Here is an 18520-nt window from a genome sequence, read left to right as displayed (position 1 = left end):
ATTAATTCTTATATGGTAATTGTATCATTACATCAATGACTATGTTTTATGTGAAAACATAGGTAGTGACTCAAAACTGTTACCATCTCAGAGCTATTCAGTGGCCTAACTCTAATGTGTTGTTGATCTCATTATAGTCCCGGCCCGAACACAACAAAATGAGTAAGTGGTGAGAAGTCAGTGGTTTGAGCATTGGCCTGCTAAACCCACGGTTGTGAGTTCAATCCTTGAAGGGGCCATTTAGGGAACCGGGGTAAAAATCTGTCTGGGGATTGGTCCTGCTTTGAGCAGTGGGTTGAACTAGATGACCTCCTTCCAACCCTGATATCACTGGTCTACAATTTTTGAGAAGTCGTCTGCTTCAGAGATAAAATGTGCTATTTATTATGTATTTTGATGTGCTGAATTCAAATATGACAATTAAAACAACTGATTGGCTACTGTTTCTAAGATATTTAAGTTTTTACATTTTATGTCTATGTATATTGTGTAGATAGAGTTTTAATCATAAATTGTAAACCTAGGTCTTTTCATGTCTTTATGGTTGCTTTACATGATAATATTTCACCTGTCCTGTTTATGTAACACTTTAAAAATCAGCAAAAGGGTTATATAAATAAAATTTATTATGAAACAAAAGGCAAAAAACTATTCTGTACATAGTTTAGTCCTATTCAGTGTCTACTCGGCGCTTCTTGGCTTGTCTCTTGTATTCATTAAATGGAGCATCTCTTGTCACTGTCCAGCAATAGTCTGCAAGCATTGATGGGCTCCATTTGCCCTGATAGCGTTTCTCTCTCCATTGTTGCAATGTCCTGGTGAAATCACTTGCTGTGCTCGTCGCTCACTGCTCCGCAGTTCGGTGGAAAAAAATCTAGATGAGAGTGCAAAAAATGTATCTTTAGTGACATGTTGCAACCAAGGCTTTTGTATGCCTTGAGGAAGTTTTCCACCAACAACCTGTAGTTGTCTGCCTTGTTGTTTCCGAGAAAATTTATTGCCACTAACTGGAAGGCTTTCCATGCCGTCTTTTCCTTGCCACGTAGTGCATGGTCAAATGCATCATCTCAAAGAAGTTCACGAATCTGAGGACCAACAAAGACACCTTCCTTTATCTTAGCTTCACTTAACCTTGGAAATTTTCCACGGAGGTACTTGAAAGCTGCTTGTGTTTTGTCAATGGCCTTGACAAAGTTCTTCATCAGACCCAGCTTGATGTGTAAGGGTGGTAACAAAATCTTCCTTGATTCAACAAGTGGTGGATGCTGAACACTTTTCCTCCCAGGCTCCAATGACTGTTGGAGTGGCCAATCTTTCTTGATGTAGTGGGAATCTCTTGCACGACTATCCCATTCGCAGAGAAAACAGCAGTACTTTGTGTATCCAGTCTGCAGACCAAGCAAGAGAGCAACAACCTTCAAATCGCCACAAAGCTGCCACTGATCTTGGTCATAGTTTATGCACCGCAAAAGTTGTTTCATGTTGTCATAGGTTTCCTTCATATGGACTGCATGACCAACTGGAATTGATGGCAAAACATTGCCATTATGCAGTAAAACAGCTTTAAGACTTGTCTTCGATGAATCAATGAACAGTCTCCACTCATCTGGATCGTGAACGATGTTGAGGGCTGCCATCACACCATCGATGTTGTTGCAGGCTACAAGATCACCTTCCATGAAGAAGAATGGGACAAGATCCTTTTGACGGTCCCGGAACATGGAAACCCTAACATCACCTGCCAGGAGATTCCACTGCTGTAGTCTGGAGCCCAACAGCTCTGCCTTACTCTTGGGTAGTTCCAAATCCCTGACAAGGTCATTCAGTTCACCTTGTGTTATGAGGTGTGGTTCAGAGGAGGAGGATGGGAGAAAATGTGGGTCCTGTGACATTGATGGTTCAGGACCAGAAGTTTCATCCTCTTCGTCGTCCTCGTCTGACTCAAGTGAGAATGATTCTGGTGCATCAGGAACCGGCAGTCCTTCTCCGTGGGGTACTGGGCGTATAGCTGATGGAATGTTTGGATAATGCACAGTCCACTTTTTCTTCTTTGACACACCTTTCCCAACTGGAGGCACCATGCAGAAGTAACAATTGCTGGGATGATCTGTTGGCTCTCTCCAAATCATTGGCACTGCAAAAGGCATAGATTTCCTTTTCCTGTTCAACCACTGGCAAAGATTTGTTGCACAAGTGTTGCAGCATATGTGTGGGGCCCACCTCTTGTCCTGATCTCCAATTTTGCAGCCAAAATAAAGGTGATAGGCTTTCTTAACCATAGTGGTTATACTGCGCTTTTGTGATGCAAAAGTCACTTCACCACAAACATAGCAGAAGTTATCTGCACTGTTCACACAAGTACGAGGCATCTCTGCTCACTTTGGCTAAACAGAAATGTGTCCCCTTGCAAAATCAAACACTGACAAATAAGAGAGCACGACACTGTATGATTTCTAGAGCTGATATAGGGCAATTTGTTCAGCAGGGTGATGTAAGCTTCGTTATGATTGCATCATCCATGACTTCTAGGAATAACATGATGCAATTCATATCATGTATGATGCAATACCAGCTTCAGATTGCATCATTCATTGTTTTGCCTAAAAAGCAAGTACTGTCCAAACCCAGTCATAGATTTATTCATAGATCCAGTCAAAGATGTATTTTAGTCATTTCTGGTTTAAATTGAGATCCCTTCCCTTTATAACTCACTTATCCTCCGCCATTCCCAAGTCAAGGGTCGTATATACTGACCTAATAGCATATCTTGAAAACTAGAGCCAATCAACAATTTTAAGCATCACTTTCGTTCTTAGTGACCCAGAATTAGTAAAGTTTGACTACATTTATTTCAGAAGCATTTTGGCTGTACAGCAGTGTATTCTATGATATTTCAGTTCTAATGAACCACAGTTTTATTAGTGAGACAGGCATTTTTTAAATAGTATTTTTCTTTTGACAGTTTCCCTTTAAGTATAATTAATCAATCACTATAGTTCCATTTATTAAGACCTCCCTAAATAAACATTCTGTGTGTGTGTGTGTGTGTGTGTGTGTGTGTGTGTGTGTGTGCTGAATAGGAAGGAAGGATATTTGTATTGGTGCTGGTTTTTTGTTTTTTATTCCTCTGTGCTCAGCCAATAATTCTTGTTGACCTATTTATTTTTCTCATATAGAAACTGATGGGCTGATCCTGCAAATACTTATGACACAGTATAAGTAGTTTCACTGAATGCCTCAAGAACAGACACTACATCAGGTACTTGTAGGATGAGAGCCTAGGTAAATAAATAACACTTCTGAAACATGGTTCTTGATTAGAACAGGACACTGTTCTCTAACTGAAAGAGGAAACAATCATGTTCATAACCAAAGCCAAGTGGGAAAGGGTGGAGTATAAATAACAAAGCAGCACACAATGTTTTTCCATTTCTGTTCCCACCAAGCCCCTCTCCCACCACTGCACACACATTTTTCCGATATGCATTTCCAAACACTCTCTTTTTTTTCCCTTCTCAAAATTTATTGTAACCAAGCCAACTTCAGAAAGAAACAGATCCACTGACCATGAAATTCACTTCTCAGGAGGATTTTCTTCCCTACTGACTACTCTGTGCCTTTAACTGCCATAAATAAAAGATAAATGTATGCAAGCCATTTTGCACATATTTCCTCTCTGAGATAAAGCTATAAGTCATCCTGGTGGGATACAACAGCCTGTTAACTACCAGTAGCACTCCCAACTTCAAATATCATCGTTAGCCAAATCCTACTTGGCCAATGCTTGGAAACAACTTCCTCTCAGTAGCCTCCATTGTGTCCTAAAGCACAGGTTCTATTCTTACAAGTCAGTCTCTCTGGGGCACCATTTTAATGCTTTTCAGTGATGCCCACATCAATTGTGCTCAGTTTATAAGCAAAAAGATTTTCTACTATCAGTCCTGCACACCCAACCTGGGCTCTGGGAGGCAAGCTGTGCTGAGTTCTTTCTGCTTTGTGAATCGTCACCACTAATAAAGGATCTCCAGGCCAATTATTCCCTCAGTGACACATGTGCAGCCCTAGCCCATTGATTTTCAAAAGCGTAAATGCTTGGAACTTAAAACATGCAGTTGATGATGTACAAATGGAACAGAAGCCAACTCACTCTTTGCAGAATTAACAGGAGTAAAACGAATTGCTTTGTCCTTCTTCTTCTTTTTTACCTGACTAAAGTGATTTAAAGATTTTCAAAATCTCAGGACAAAGATTTGCTTGTATAAAAAAAAGTGCCATTTTTACATAGATGCTTTTCAGGGTAGACCTCCAATTTAAAGCACTGTCCCAAGTTGTGGATGATGTGGAAACACTTTCTAGAGCAGGGGTTCTCAACCTTTCTCTCTCTAAGGCCCCTCTCAACATGCTATAAAAACTCCAGGGTCCAGGGGGGGGGGGGGGGGGGGGGGAGTGGACTCGGGACAGGGGCCTTGGGCATAGATGTAGTTTGACTTCTATTTGTGGGGGAGCAGGGGCCAGCGGGGTTCGCACCAACTCCGCATGGTGGGGTCCAGGGAGAGAGTGCCACCTCCGCCCCCTGACTCACCTCAGAAGGCCACCCAGCCTGTCTGGGTTTTGGGGCGGTGGTGTGCAACCAAAAATTATAACTCAAAGGTGGGGGCTTAGCTCAAAAATTTTGAAAACAGCTTAAGGTGCAAGGAGGGGATGGCTAGGGGCTGTGTGCGGGAGGGGGGTAGCTCAGGACTGTGTGCAGGCAGGGGGTAGTTCAAGGTGCAGAGAGGGGGTTGCTGCGTCTGTGTGCGGGCAGGGGGTAGCTCAGGGCGCAGATGGGGTAGCTAGGGGCTGTGTGCGGGCATGAGTGCAGCTCAGGGTGCAAGAAAGGGCGTATCTAGGGGCTGTGTGCTGGGAAGGCTCCCCTGCGGTCCGTTCCCAGAGGGCTCTGCCAGCCATAGTCTCCCCTTCACCTACTCTAGTCAAGAGTCCTTTCCCCCCTTTCTCCTAGGACAGAATTTCCCTGTCAATGCACCTTTCTCACTTCCCTCCCAGTGCCTGCTCCCTAAAAGTCCAATCTGAACACTTATCCCAGAGTCCCATTTTCTATTAATGCTACTGTGTGCCCCTGCTCACCAAGCCTCAGCACAAAGATATCCCTCCAGCACCCTAGCACCAGGGAGCAGCTACCAAACACCTCCAGCCCCAGAATAGACCCCATATCCATAAGATTGCCTCCCACAGTATGAAGGGAGATGACAGAGGAGTTCTGGCAGGCAGCAGGGAGGGAGCCTTTGTTGTCTCAAACCTACTTGCTTTAGGGCTTGCTTATGCTGGCCTGCAGATTCAATAGGGAGGAAGAGGCACTGAGCCTGCTCCCTAGGCCACTGAGAGCAAGGGAAAGAGGCAACATAAATCACAAGAATTTAGGAGGCAGGAGACTTGATCTTCCACCTTCTCAGACTACTAAAACAGCATTTTCTTTGAGAATAAGATGGTAGGGGGCCAGGTCCCCATTATCTTAAGTTCTTCTGGTTTTCTTTGCCTCTTCCAAATGTTGCCAATGGTAGATCTGCTTTGGCACCCAAATCAAGGTTGGCAGTGTCTCTCCAGGACCAGCCATCTCTGCACATATGGTCATACTCATGATCACAATGAAAGAAAAGCCGAAACTCGTGCCTGCATTTCCACTCAAAGGGGTGCAGATGCCAGGAGCATGTGCACCACGGTCTACTCAGCAGATTGGAACAGTGCAGTTTTGAAGAGAGAGTATATAAACCACAAGTCATTGGGCTGCTGAAACCACACTGATAGGATGGTTATATGTGTTCTATGAGCAAATATTACAAACTGGAAGACTGTCAGGCAGGAATAGATGTCTCAATGCTAATGTAACCCCAATGAGTTCAATCCAGTTAAACTAGGAATGAATTCAACTCATTAATTCTGCATATGAAATAGTCCAGGAGTTCTTTGTTTTTCAGAAGGGGTGGGGGCGAAACTGTCTATCCAGTCAACAATATCTCTTGAATCCATCTCATGTGCAGTTGCTACCAGGTGTTTTTTGAGCACCAAACAAGCAATTACAATCCCCCCCACCTTCAAAAGGAAGGGAGTCTTCCAAACTGCAAGGCCAGGGCTTTCTTTTGAATTGTTGGCATTAACCCTGGAAGGTTTGGACTGAAATCCACCTCTTAAAATGAGTTGGCATCTGAGCCCAGGATCTCATCACCATGGTTTCCATTGTTTAAGAAGTAAACATGTTTTAGGAGATAGGCAATGAATTGTGTTATACTGAAGCAACTCCTATTCCATATCTTTCAAAAATATCTCTCTACCAGAGCTCCATCTGCTTCTATAGCATGGGACTGATTTAAAGGCATATATAAAAAGACTTAGCAGTAATGTCATCCCCATTAATAATGAGAAAAGGAAACTTTGCTTCGGTGAATACCTTTGGAAATCAAGTTAAACAATTGATGTACAAATCACCTGCATTACCCTGATGACCTCAACTAGACAATTGCTGAAAAAGCATCAGGAAATAAATTTAATAAGTTTGCCAACAAAACTGAATGCAAACTGGTCTGTTTCAATGAAAAATATATAAATAAAGCTGTAAGAGACAGATTCGCAAACAGTAGTCAAGTAGAACATTAAGTCTTTGACACTTCATGTCATACAAATCCACTCCGTCCTACTTCTTGTTCAGCCAATCGCTCAGACAAACAAAAGTTTGTTTACATTTGCAGGAGATAATGCTGCCCGCTCCTTGTTTACAATGTCACTTGAAAGTAAACAGGCATTCACATGGCACTGTTGTAGCCGGCATCACAAGATATTTATGTGCCAGATGCACTAAAGAGTCATATGTCCCTTCATGTTTCAACCACTATTCCAGAGGACATGCATCCATGCTGATGATGGGTTCTGCTCGATAACGATCCAAAGCAGTGCGGACCGACGCATGTGTATTTTCATCATCTGAGTCAGATGCCATCAGCAGAAGGATTTTCTTTTTTGGTGGTTTGGGTTCTGTAGTTTCCGCATTGGAGTGTTGCTCTTTTAAGACTTCTAAAAGCATGCTCTACACCTCGTCCCTCTCAGATTTTGGAAGGCACTTCAGATGCTTAAACTTTGGGTTGAGTGCTGTAGCTATCTTTAGAAATCTCACATGGGTACCTTCTTTGCATTTTATCAAATCTGCAGTGAAAGGGTTCTTAAAAGGAACAACATGTATTGGGTCATCATCCGAGACTGGTACAACATGAAATATATGGCTGACTGCGAGTAAACCAGAACAGGAGACATACAATACTCCCCCAAGGAGTTCGGCCACAAATTTAATTAATGTATTTTTTTTAAACGAGCATCATCAGCATGGAAGCATGTCCTCTAGAATGGTGGCCGAAGCATGAAGGGGCATACAGATGTTTAGCATATCTGGCATGTAAATACCTTGCAATGCCGGCTACAAAAGTGCCATGCGAACACCTGTTCTCACTTTCAGGTGACATTGTAAATAAGAAGCGGGCAGCATTGTCTGCCGTAAATGTAAACAAACTTGTTTGTCTTAACGACTGGCTGAACAAGAAGTAGGACTGAGTGGACTTGTAGGCTATAAAGTTTCACATTGTTTTGTGTTTGAGTGCAGTTATGTAACAAAGTAAATAAATAAATAAATAAATCTACATTTGTAAGCTGCACTTTCACCATAAAGAGATTGCACTACAGTACTTGTATGAGGTGAATTGAAAAATACTATTTCTTTTATTTATCATTTTGACAGTGCAAATATTTGTAATAAAAATAACAATATAAAGTATACTGTTATAATTGAAATCAATATATTTGAAAATGTAGAGAAACATCCAAAAATATTTAATAAATTTCAATTGGTATTCTATTGTTTAACAGTGCAATTAAAACTGCGATTAATTGCGATTAATTTTTAAAATCATGATTAATTTTTTTAGAGTTAATTGAGTGAGTTAACTGCAATTAAATTGACAGTCCTAGTTTCTACCATTATAAAAATGTTGCTAAAATACATTCTACATCTTTCCAAGTGTGCTACTACCATTGTAGGACTGATGAATGAAATTGTTTTTAATTGTTTACTTTATTAATGTAACTTCATAAGTAAAGTTTTATGAATGAAACAATATTCATTCATAAAACCGGTTACCTCAATAACTGGCTAATTAACAGTTAAGATGCTTGTTAAGAGCCATAGCTGTTCAGTCAGCTGCCTTTGTAAGTTTCACTATCAATCCAATTCCTGCTTAAATCACTGAGACTTGCACTGTTTCAGTATTGTAACTTCTGTTCACCATTTATTACACTTCTCTATATTGTAACTTCTGTTCACTGTTTGCCATATTGTAATTCAAACCCCATTTTAAAAAGCTTACTCCATTTTGTAAGGGCTTGCTGCAACCTTCATTTTTGCAAACCCTGCGGTAATCTTATTAGTTTAGTTTAGATGTGTAAATGAGGTATGTATGAATGATGGAATCAACCTCCAGCCCCAGCCTGTCCTGATTAAATAGAGTTCAAACACCAACGGCTGAAGATGCAGACAAGAGCCCTAACAAAGTAAGAAGAATCCACCCTAAAAAGAAAAGGTACAATAGAAGGAAGATCAAAGCCCGGTCCGAGGCTGAAAATCATGTCTGCAATTGACGGGTGATCAATCACCAAACCCAGAGGCAGCGTGACACAGCAAGACCTATAGACTCTGGATTCAAACTAAAGCCTACAAAAAGGATGTGTGAGATGGAAAACTTTGGAGGAGGGTAACATTCTGCTGCCAACATGGAAGGGCATCGGTGCATGCCCAACAGAGACCCAGCTCGTCCTTGGGCTTTCCTGGCCAGTTAGCCGCCACAAGCTACGAACCCAAGCTGGAAACTCAAGCCACAGATTCAAGCAGGACTATGCAGCAGCTGCAGAACATCTGATGGATGTGTGTGTGTGTGTGTGTGTGTGTGTGTATGTGTATAGGTATTAGGTATAATGTGTGTGTATAAGGATTAAGATATTAGTTATTGGTCATAAATCAAATTATCATAATAAATGTGGCATTTTTATCTTGTCCCCTTTAATAAGATCCTGCTAGTTTTTATTGGTATAACACCATGTTTTGAATCATACCTATAGAATATGATAGTATTTTTTAAATAAAGGCACAGCAATAATTATCATTGAGTCAAAGATTTTGTTGTTGTTTTTTTTTAACTAAAACTTCTAAAAAAATAGTCATATTGCCAAAATCAAAGTTTGTTCATATGCAGATACAGTGTTGGTATCCGTGTTTGCACAATGATTTCAGACATTAGGAGAGAAAATTAAGTCACTTTCTTCTTTTATAAAACCTTTCAGTCTCCTCAGCAGTGTTCCATTTACTTTATTTGAGAAACAAAAACAAAACAATCCCACAAGGACATATTTCTTTACCTGTGTTACTAAGAGAAATGTAGCCTACTTAACCAGAAAGAATGTTAAAGATCACATTTCCTTCTCAGTATTCCTTTTGTTTACATTTTGCATTTCACTCAGCTTGAAGAGTTCATGTCACTTTTATTTCCAGGCAGTTTCACCTGCTGGTTCTCACACCGTAGCACAGTGGTTCTCAATATCTTCCAGACTGCAACCTCATAACTGAAAAAAGTTTCAGGACACATACCTCCCAGACCTGGTTGAGACCCCCTGCTTTAACATAATCCAGTTTGAGGCATGGTGCTGCAGGGGAATGTTCAAATCTACCCACAAAAACGGCTTTGACTTTTTTTGTTGGTAATAATTTCATTAAAATATTGCTCTTTATGTTAGTTTTATGTAAAATTCCTCTATCCACCCTTCTCTTTTAAACACATATTATGATATTTAAAATGTATAATCTGAACCACTGTACTAGATCCTCAGGGCAGGAACCTTGTCTTCCTTCTCCCTATAAAAAAGCATGCACTTTTTGGCACTATATCATGGCAAGCCACAACATAATAATACAATAATAGTAGAATTATTCCTTTTACTTAATAAAAATGATTTGTTCCATGCAACAATAACATGCCATGTGTTTCTTGTTTCTTTACAAATAAATTTAAAGACAAAGATATAGCAAATATTTTCGTGTGGCTGATCATACCTGAAGAGGGATTCTCTTGACAACCAGATTTCATTCTGTTTCACAGTTTTCCAAGAGAACAGCAGCAGCAGCAGCAAAGCAGAGAGGGTCAGGGCAGTAGCTCCCCATCTATTTAACCAGGCACAGAGCTTTTTCAAACCATGGACAAAAAGGATAAGGTACCCCATACTGGAAAAACAAACAGGAGGGGGGAAAAGTTGCTATTTCCAGTATTGTACTTCATGTACAAGATTATCTCAGCATTTTTATCTCTTGCACAATAAGGTTTTAAGCTAACTTCATTTTTCAGGTAAACAAATTCAAACTCTTTCTCCTCCTGAAATCAATTTACAGCTTCTATGAATTGACAAGCTCTAAATTATACACCCATCTACTATAAATATAGTAGTAACCATAGTACCATATAGCATAACAGTTCGTATGTGTACATGGCACTATATGTGAAAGGCAGGTTATTTTTCTTAACCAAAAATCTAAGAAAGCATAACATAATAATACTCAGCAAGAATACAGCCGATTACAACTGAAAAGTGCTTCACAAACTAATGAATTCTCAAAACACCTCTGCTAGGTAGCTTTTTTCATGCCCATTTTACAATTGAGCAAGAGAGATTGAGTAATTTATCCAAGGCCACTGCAGGATTGGAAGTCAGGAGTTCACAGTTTTAAGGTCCTGTGCTCAGATTATTTTCCTCTTACATGTAGGAATTTAATTGTAATTATTATTTTGGAAGCTTACATAAATTACAGAAGTATAATGTGAGTGATATCGTAAGAGTGCTGTAACATTAATGATACCAGATTATGGTTGAAATTGAGAACAACAACATATATAAAGTCCATGCTGCCACCTTCTCTCACTAAGGCCATGTCTACACTTACCAGGGATGGGCGTTGCTGCGATTGATGCAGCAGAAGTCAATTTAGCGGGTCTAGTGAAGACCCGCTAAATTGACCGCAGAGAGCTCTCTCATCGACTCCGGTACTCCACTGGAATTAGAAGAGTAAGGTAAGTCAATGGGAGAGCGTGGCGTAGACACTGCTGTAAGTCGACCTAAGCTACGTCGACTCCAGCTATGTTATTCACGTAGCTGGAGTAGCGTAATTTAGGTCGACTTACCCCTGTAGTATAGACAAGGCCTTAAGTAGTATCTTACTCTGTAAGAATCAGAGTAACTAAGGGCTAGTCTACACTGGCAACGCTAAAGCGCTGCCACAGCAGCGCTTTAACGTGCCTTGTGTGGTCGCAGTGCAGCGCTCTGAAAAAAACCCACCTTCACAGGGGGCTTGCCCAGCGCTGGTGCACTGTCTACACTGGCGCTTTACAGTGCTGAAACTTGCTGCGCTCAGGGGAGTGTTTTTTCACACCCGAGTGAGAAAGTTGCAGTGCTGTAAATTGCCAGTGTAGACAAGCCCTAAGTAAGGTGCTATTCAGCCTAAAGGTGGCAGAACCTGGAGGCAAAGACTGTCTCTTACTATGTGTTTGTATAGCCCCTAGCACAATAGTGCCCCAATCTTGACTGCAGCCTCTTCACACAAATAATGATAATAACTGGGCCCATAATGTTTAGAATTTTTTTAAAAAGTGCTAATTGCAAAAGTAGAGACGTGAGATATGCTTCATCATGCACATATATTAACTACAGTGTGGTTACACTGTATTTACAGTACAGTTCTCATTTTTTACATGTAATTACCACTCTTTTTTTTTTTAAAGAATCCTGGTACACAAACTCCATGGTAACACTAATGTAACAACTATGAAGATATACTTTTTGATACACATACTTACTATAAAATCCGAGACTCTGAAGTTTAATTACATAGTTCATACTATAACATCTTTGAATTGCCTGACCACTGCTATCTCATGGAATTTTCAGGTTCACTTTCCTGTGTGCTTACATGGATTTGTATATGCAATGGTCAAATAGCTCCCATATTTTCAAGTGAACTCTTATTCCTGTGTACTACCAAACTGATTCAAGTACTTAAGTATGCAATTAGACTCTATTATGCTATATATTTCTGAACCGGGAATGGAGCATCTTTAATTGCTTTCTTAACATTCTGGTGATTACATGGAATTTTCAGAAATTTCCCCCCCCACACACATATATTCATGGACCTGCACATGTAATGACACATGAAAAGAAATAATTTAATAATGAAGACCCCTCTACTCTGTCCAAGCCCATGTAGCTTCTCAGAAAAGAAAACAAAGTAGAGCATTCTGGAACTATAGTTATAGTCTATTCATAAAGGGAAGTAAAGCTGTTCCCAGTAGCTACCACATCCTCACTCTCACCCATCACAATTAAGTATGTTTACCTGGGAACACAGGAAAACTACAGCTCTGAGAACTCTCCCCTTCTTGTTTTCCAGGCAGCCCAGAGAGCAATACCCACATGGATTGTGCCTAGAATGCTTAAGAGGAAAGGAGCATCCCTTTTAAACTGCTTTATGGTTAGGGAAATCACGTAAAAAATTCATCCCTTGTAATCCCAGTGGAAGAAATAGGATGGCAAACATCAATATATAAATCAGAATGGAACATGCAGCTCTCTGAGGAGTTCCTAATGTGTTTCATTTCAGATTTCTCAAGCTCTGCCCTCTTGAGATGCCAGGCACCATACACCGTGCAGATGTCCTAAATATGACTACGTGTGATCTGCTGAGCTCTGTGGATTTGGCTCCCTTTCTGTGGGATTTGGATACACGTAAGAGCTCTGCTGGGTGCTTTGACTTAGTTCCCTTTTAGTGAGGCTTGAATGCCCAGGGGGCTGTCTCTCGGCTATCTGAATTCTGCTTTTTACAGGATGTGGAGGGCCCTCTCTGCTCTTCTCTGGGTTTTTTGGCATCTCCAGTGGGTGGAGCTTTATTTCTGAGTGAAGCAAGTTTGCCTCATCAGCACTCAGAAGATACAAGTGTTTTCCTCTCTCCCGCTTCCCCCCCGCCAATGTATCCCTGGATCATTGTTACGGAGCAGTGCTGTGGGCTATGGGTACAAACAAAAAACCATCTCGAAATAGACACTCCTCGTTATGCCAACTTACACTGCTAGGGCTTTTAGTATAGAGGCGCCCATGTCATATCAGTAATGCTTACTCATGTGCATAGACCCATTAACATGACCGTGGGCTTGTCTACACTACAAGCATAACTGTGGCAGGGGATGCAATTACAACATGATTGTTCCAATGTACCTTGGCGCTGCCAACACTTAGACACATGCTTAAATTGAAGTTTGGCCTCAGTGGGATTACTTCTGTGCTTAAAATTAAGCATGTGTACACTGTCTGCAGAATTCAAGCCTTACTGCACAGATATGAACTTCCCACGTTCCAGAATGAAAATAGCATGGTTTGTAAACATGGTTAAGGTCCTTTCCATATAACAAACTAGAAAGATGCTTTAACTGTGTCTGAGAATGGACAAATGCATTATAGCCAGGTCTCCAGATATAATTTAACCTGTAGCATTGCGAGTAATAAAATCTTCAGGATCAGACCGTTAGCAACTGCAACAAATTTTTTTTTTCAAAAATTCACTTCTGAAATAAAATTACACAGAAGTCGTCTAAAATAGCTTTTTAAATGTCAAACATTTCCTTAAAAAGTGAAAAACCCTGGAAAAGAATTTAGGAAACAGAATATTTAGCATTGAAATTCACAATGCAACTTTTTTCAGAAACCGAAAGACAGAAAAAAAAAGTACCTCCCAAAAGCACAAAATATAAGCACTGCAATAGCTCTGCGCAAACAAAAACAAATAAAAACAAAAAGAATGCCAGCTGCAATATTAGCATTCAAGTATACCCTGGATACAATATTTTTGTTATACCTACCCTTTTCAGAGGTGGATTTGAATGCTTAGTTTTATGCCTCTAATTTGTTGCGATACATTACTGTTACTTTTCTTAGTTGCGTTTTCCACAAACTTTTTGCACTATGTTTATTGAATTGACACTATTTCTGTTTGCAGTAATTGCAAAGACATTTGCAGATACAAACTGAATATCTGGTGCTTCTATTGAGCCAAAACATCCAGTCCATATGGTGACTGAACTGCGTTTTCAAGTCTCTGAAAAGTTAATCTCAATAATCAGGCCAACAAGAAACTCCTCAAAAAACCTGCAGACAGTTTCCACTCTGATTGATATATTGTCTTTCAGCAGTTTAATCCTGCCCTAGGAATTACCTATTTAACGTGAACATTATTTAGGTGAATTTCTTTATCACAAAGCAGTATCAAAAGGAAGATCCTTTCACCTTTGCAGTTTTAGGCACACACCTTCTCCAAACAGCCTACTGCACGTACCCAGAGAACAAGTGGAAACATTTGGGAAATATTCAGACAGTTCCAATAGCTCATATTACAGAAGGGGAGAAGCAGGACTGACCCAGTTCCCAGCTGTTGGGAATTGCTAATATACTCTTGTTCTCACCAGCAGTATTCAGTATGCTTGTGCTGAATACAGATACAGTTGTATTACAGTTTATACAGCTGCTGTGAAGAGGCTTTTTTTATATACTTTTGATTAAGCTTCATGGTAGTTACATGGATAAATGTGGTATTACACAGAAATAAGGGTTCATTTCAAAATACAGTACACATCTGAGGGAACTACAGGGGTAGTTACATCATAACACCTCCAAATAGTTCTTGAATAGTGCTTTTCATTCATAGATCTCAAAGTACATTACAAGGGAGGTCAGCATCATTATTTTCATTTTACAGATAGGGAGACTGAGGCACTGGGAAGGGAAGTGACTTGCCCAAGGTCATCTAGCACGCCAGTGGCAGAACTTGGACTAGAAACCAAGTCTCCTGAGCCACAGCCAAGTGCCCTAATCACTACATAGAGAGTTCCAGAGACATACATTGAACTTTCATCAGGACTTTGAATTATCTACCTAAAAATTCCTTGTAACTCCATGAAAATGCAGTCAGAAGGTAATTCTAAGCTACACTATAAATCAAGTGCACCCATATAATTTAACTTCTGATTGTAGCTTTTTGTAACAAATACATATATCACAAAGTAGAACTTCATAGTAATTACACTATAACAACAATGTGGCTATGTACCAGAATTCTACAAAATAATACATGTATTAAGTATGAGACTAAAAGGGGTAATACTAAGTAATGTAGGCTTTAAGTATAGCTTCCAGTTAAATGAATTAGTGGCAACTGTAACAAACTAGGACTGTTCTGTAACTACACTGTAATTAATGTATCTGTGTTAGGAAGTGTATCCAAAAAACATTTTTTTTTTTTAAACAGAGCATTTATTTACTTGAGGCTTTTATAGTACAAAAATCATAAGAGTTTGACATAAAATTACAGACAACAATGCTCTGTCTCTGTTCACCAAACAAACAACAACAACAAAAACGGCTGGAGAAAGATAAGCTCCCATTATCTTGTCACAGAGTTTTCATTGGAGCTGTCTGTTACAGTCACATCTCATCACACAGCTTTTCTTAGTGGTTATTTCATACCCAGTATTGCTTATTTCAGGGGTTTGATTTAAAGTTTCTAACTCCAGGTTCTTTACAGAGCAATGAGTATGAAATACCTTTGAACACTAACAAATCCATTCTCGCCATAAGCAATTTTATATTTTCTCCCATGCCACCTTTTATTTGTGAAACATCCCTTCCGACTAATACTTAACCCCACTACCTTTAGCCTTTTGCACATCCCTCCTTAAGATTAATTTCCACTGTGATGCCTACGGCACCCTGCCAGAAGTTAATAGGGAAGCAGGTGGGGAGCTGAGACTACTATTAGTAATCTGGTTACTTGTCTCCATTAAAAACAAAACAAAACAAACAAACTTCTACAATCTGTGCACACAGCTATCCTACCAAAAGCAATGCTTGTACTACTGTTAACCATTCTCCTCCCCCCCGCCACCGCATTTCTCACAAACACATACTTGTTTGTTCCACCAGTTATGTCTCATCTTAAATTAAACTGAAAGCTCCTGGTGCTGGGGTTTGTTTTAATATGTTTGTACAGTGCTAGCACAATGAGAATTCCCAACCTGGTTACTGTAATGGAAATAGAGGGACAAGGTGAGTGAGGTAATAACTTCTGTTGGACCAACTTCTTGAAATATGTCTCTTTCGCTAACAGCTTATAAAGAGCTCGTGTTTAGGCCACCTAAAATATATTACCTCACCCACCTTGCCTCTGTAATAGCCTGGGACCAACATGGCTACAATAACACTGCATACTGTAATGGAAATGAGCACTGATTGCTCATCATGAGATATCAAACCTGTCCCTAGTCCTGGATTGAATATTGCCTGTCTTGTACTTCAGGACAATGGAACCTGGGGAGGGTAGAGTGGGAATTCCAGTTAGTGAGGACAGAAGGAAACATTTTTCAGATTTTTTTTTAAATGTATGGGAGTTGTTTGACAGTGTTCAGAGTTTTGGAATGTTAGAAACTGTCCAGGCAGAGATGAATTGCTAAGCAGAGTACAGGTGAAGCGGCTTACGGTTCCTGATGAATATAATATATCAAGGGGCTCTGTAATTTATTATGAGGGTAGCACCACCATGAGCAGGTATGCTCCTACACCCACACAGATCCAACCTCTGGAAAAATACTTCAAACTTAGGTACACACAGAAAAGCAATGAGACTTAAGCTCCTGTTTCACTTAAGTGCTTTTGAAAATTTTGCCCTTAAATCCAAAATTAGGCTCCTGATCCTGCTTAAAAGAGATGCTGAGCATTCCCAGCTCACATTATCTTCAACTGGAGCTGAGAAAACATCAGGTTACTAATTCAGGCAACTGACATTATACTTTCAAGTTGGAAAATTTTGCCCCTTATGTACAAGACAGCACATATGGATATAACTTTCAGCAGTGCCTTAAGCACTATGGAGGAGCTCTGCCCTAATTCTGGCCTGGGGATGGGTGCTGAGGGGACAGTGAGAGGGTAAGTTAGTGGTTCCCTGTGCTCTTTCCCCCTCACACATACTAACCTGGCTCCTCACTTTGTCAGAGGGGATAATTTTGCCCTTAACATTAAAGCTGGTTGGGAATATTTTTTCCTCCCCCACAAAAATGTTTTGAGGAAAAAATGGACTTTTCACAAAAATCTCTTTCCTCAAAAAGACATTGGCAGAATTTTTTTTTTGAGTATTCCTGCTTCTGAAGAAAAAAATCTCTCTCTTGACATGCACACACATACAGGTACGATATACCCCTCACCGCCATTCTAATGTTTTTTGCCAGCTTTTGTCTTTATCTTAATGGATCTTTGTGCTGACCATAATCATTTGGATCAAACTGTGGTTTTCCAAAACAGTTATTTAAGAGAAAAGCACCAGCTGTTTTTATTTTGAAGGTAATTTCCCTTCTCCCACCCAGCCCTAGTTTCCAATCGGATTATTTAAAAACCAAACCAAAACAGATTTTGCTTTCTCTTTGGGCTAATGGAACAGTGACCATTTCCAACTGTGAAAGCCCCACCACAATCCTGTACACAGACTCAAATGTGAAGCAGCCCTCTAAGTAGGAACACAATTTAATGTTTAATAGCTTTTCCACAGGTTCAGGATGAGAACATTCATTATGGGAGAACCAGCGGCTACACAAATTCCTCAGCCCTGCAGGGGGGTATACATACGAGCTTCCTATTTGGCACATGCATCAACATGTTGACAGTTTCCTGACTCCTAGCGCTGTGGGCTCTTGCTGTACAAAAGTGGTATCTTAGGAATGCCCTGAATTATAACGAAGTCAGGGCTACACTTAGTAGGCAACTGTTGTGCACCATTCACATGTGTATTTTGGCAGAATTCACTCAGAGGGATGTGGGATGAATGATTTTCTTCTATAATTTCTGCAATTTGTTAACAGCACTTCCCTTGTGAGCAAGTGCACTGCAGTGAGGCACAAACAAGAGAGGAATGAGATGACAGGAAGGCCACATTTCCCAGGGTGTAACAGACAAATTGCAGGGTTTAAATAAGAGCCAGAGTGCAGATATGTAATATTTGCAGCCTACTTATTCAGTGTTCAGTAATTATATCTAATAACTCACAGTCTTTTCTTTAACCACTGTGTCTAATTTCAGAAGCCAGAGCTACTTACTACTGAAAACATTTTAAACATTTTTCCCCTATGTGTGGCATCACACTGCACCAGTTTACATCAAACATTAGGAGTGGTTTTGCTGCACTGGTTTCTTGATTACGTTGCTTCCTTTGAGACAGGGTAGCTATTGCCCCACCCCAACGCTAGAGCGTCATTACATTCTGTTATAGCAAGCTGCACGTTTGTGAGTACACTGTACGAGTTACCTCCTTTGTAAAGCACATTGAGATCTACTGATCTAAAGAGCTAGCCCCAGT

The 18520-nt window shown here is 40.2% G+C and overlaps 1 protein-coding gene across 2 annotated transcripts in view; it reads right to left on the bottom strand.

Annotated features, from left to right (window-relative positions):
- TMTC1 (transmembrane O-mannosyltransferase targeting cadherins 1) overlaps positions 1-18520 on the bottom strand; it is a 191527-nt gene that overhangs the window by 60661 nt on the left and 112346 nt on the right. For both annotated transcript variants that reach the window (XM_024202588.2, XM_024202589.2), the window contains one exon: positions 10139-10306. In XM_024202588.2, the coding sequence (XP_024058356.2) occupies positions 10139-10306 (168 nt within the window). The remainder of the gene's footprint in view (positions 1-10138; positions 10307-18520) is intronic.

The sequence above is a fragment of the Terrapene carolina genome, unplaced genomic scaffold (genome assembly GCF_002925995.2).
Source record: "Terrapene carolina triunguis isolate 2854851 unplaced genomic scaffold, T_m_triunguis-2.0 Scaffold247, whole genome shotgun sequence".
NCBI lineage: Eukaryota > Metazoa > Chordata > Testudines > Emydidae > Terrapene > Terrapene triunguis.
This window is presented reverse-complemented; position numbering and strand designations above follow the sequence as displayed.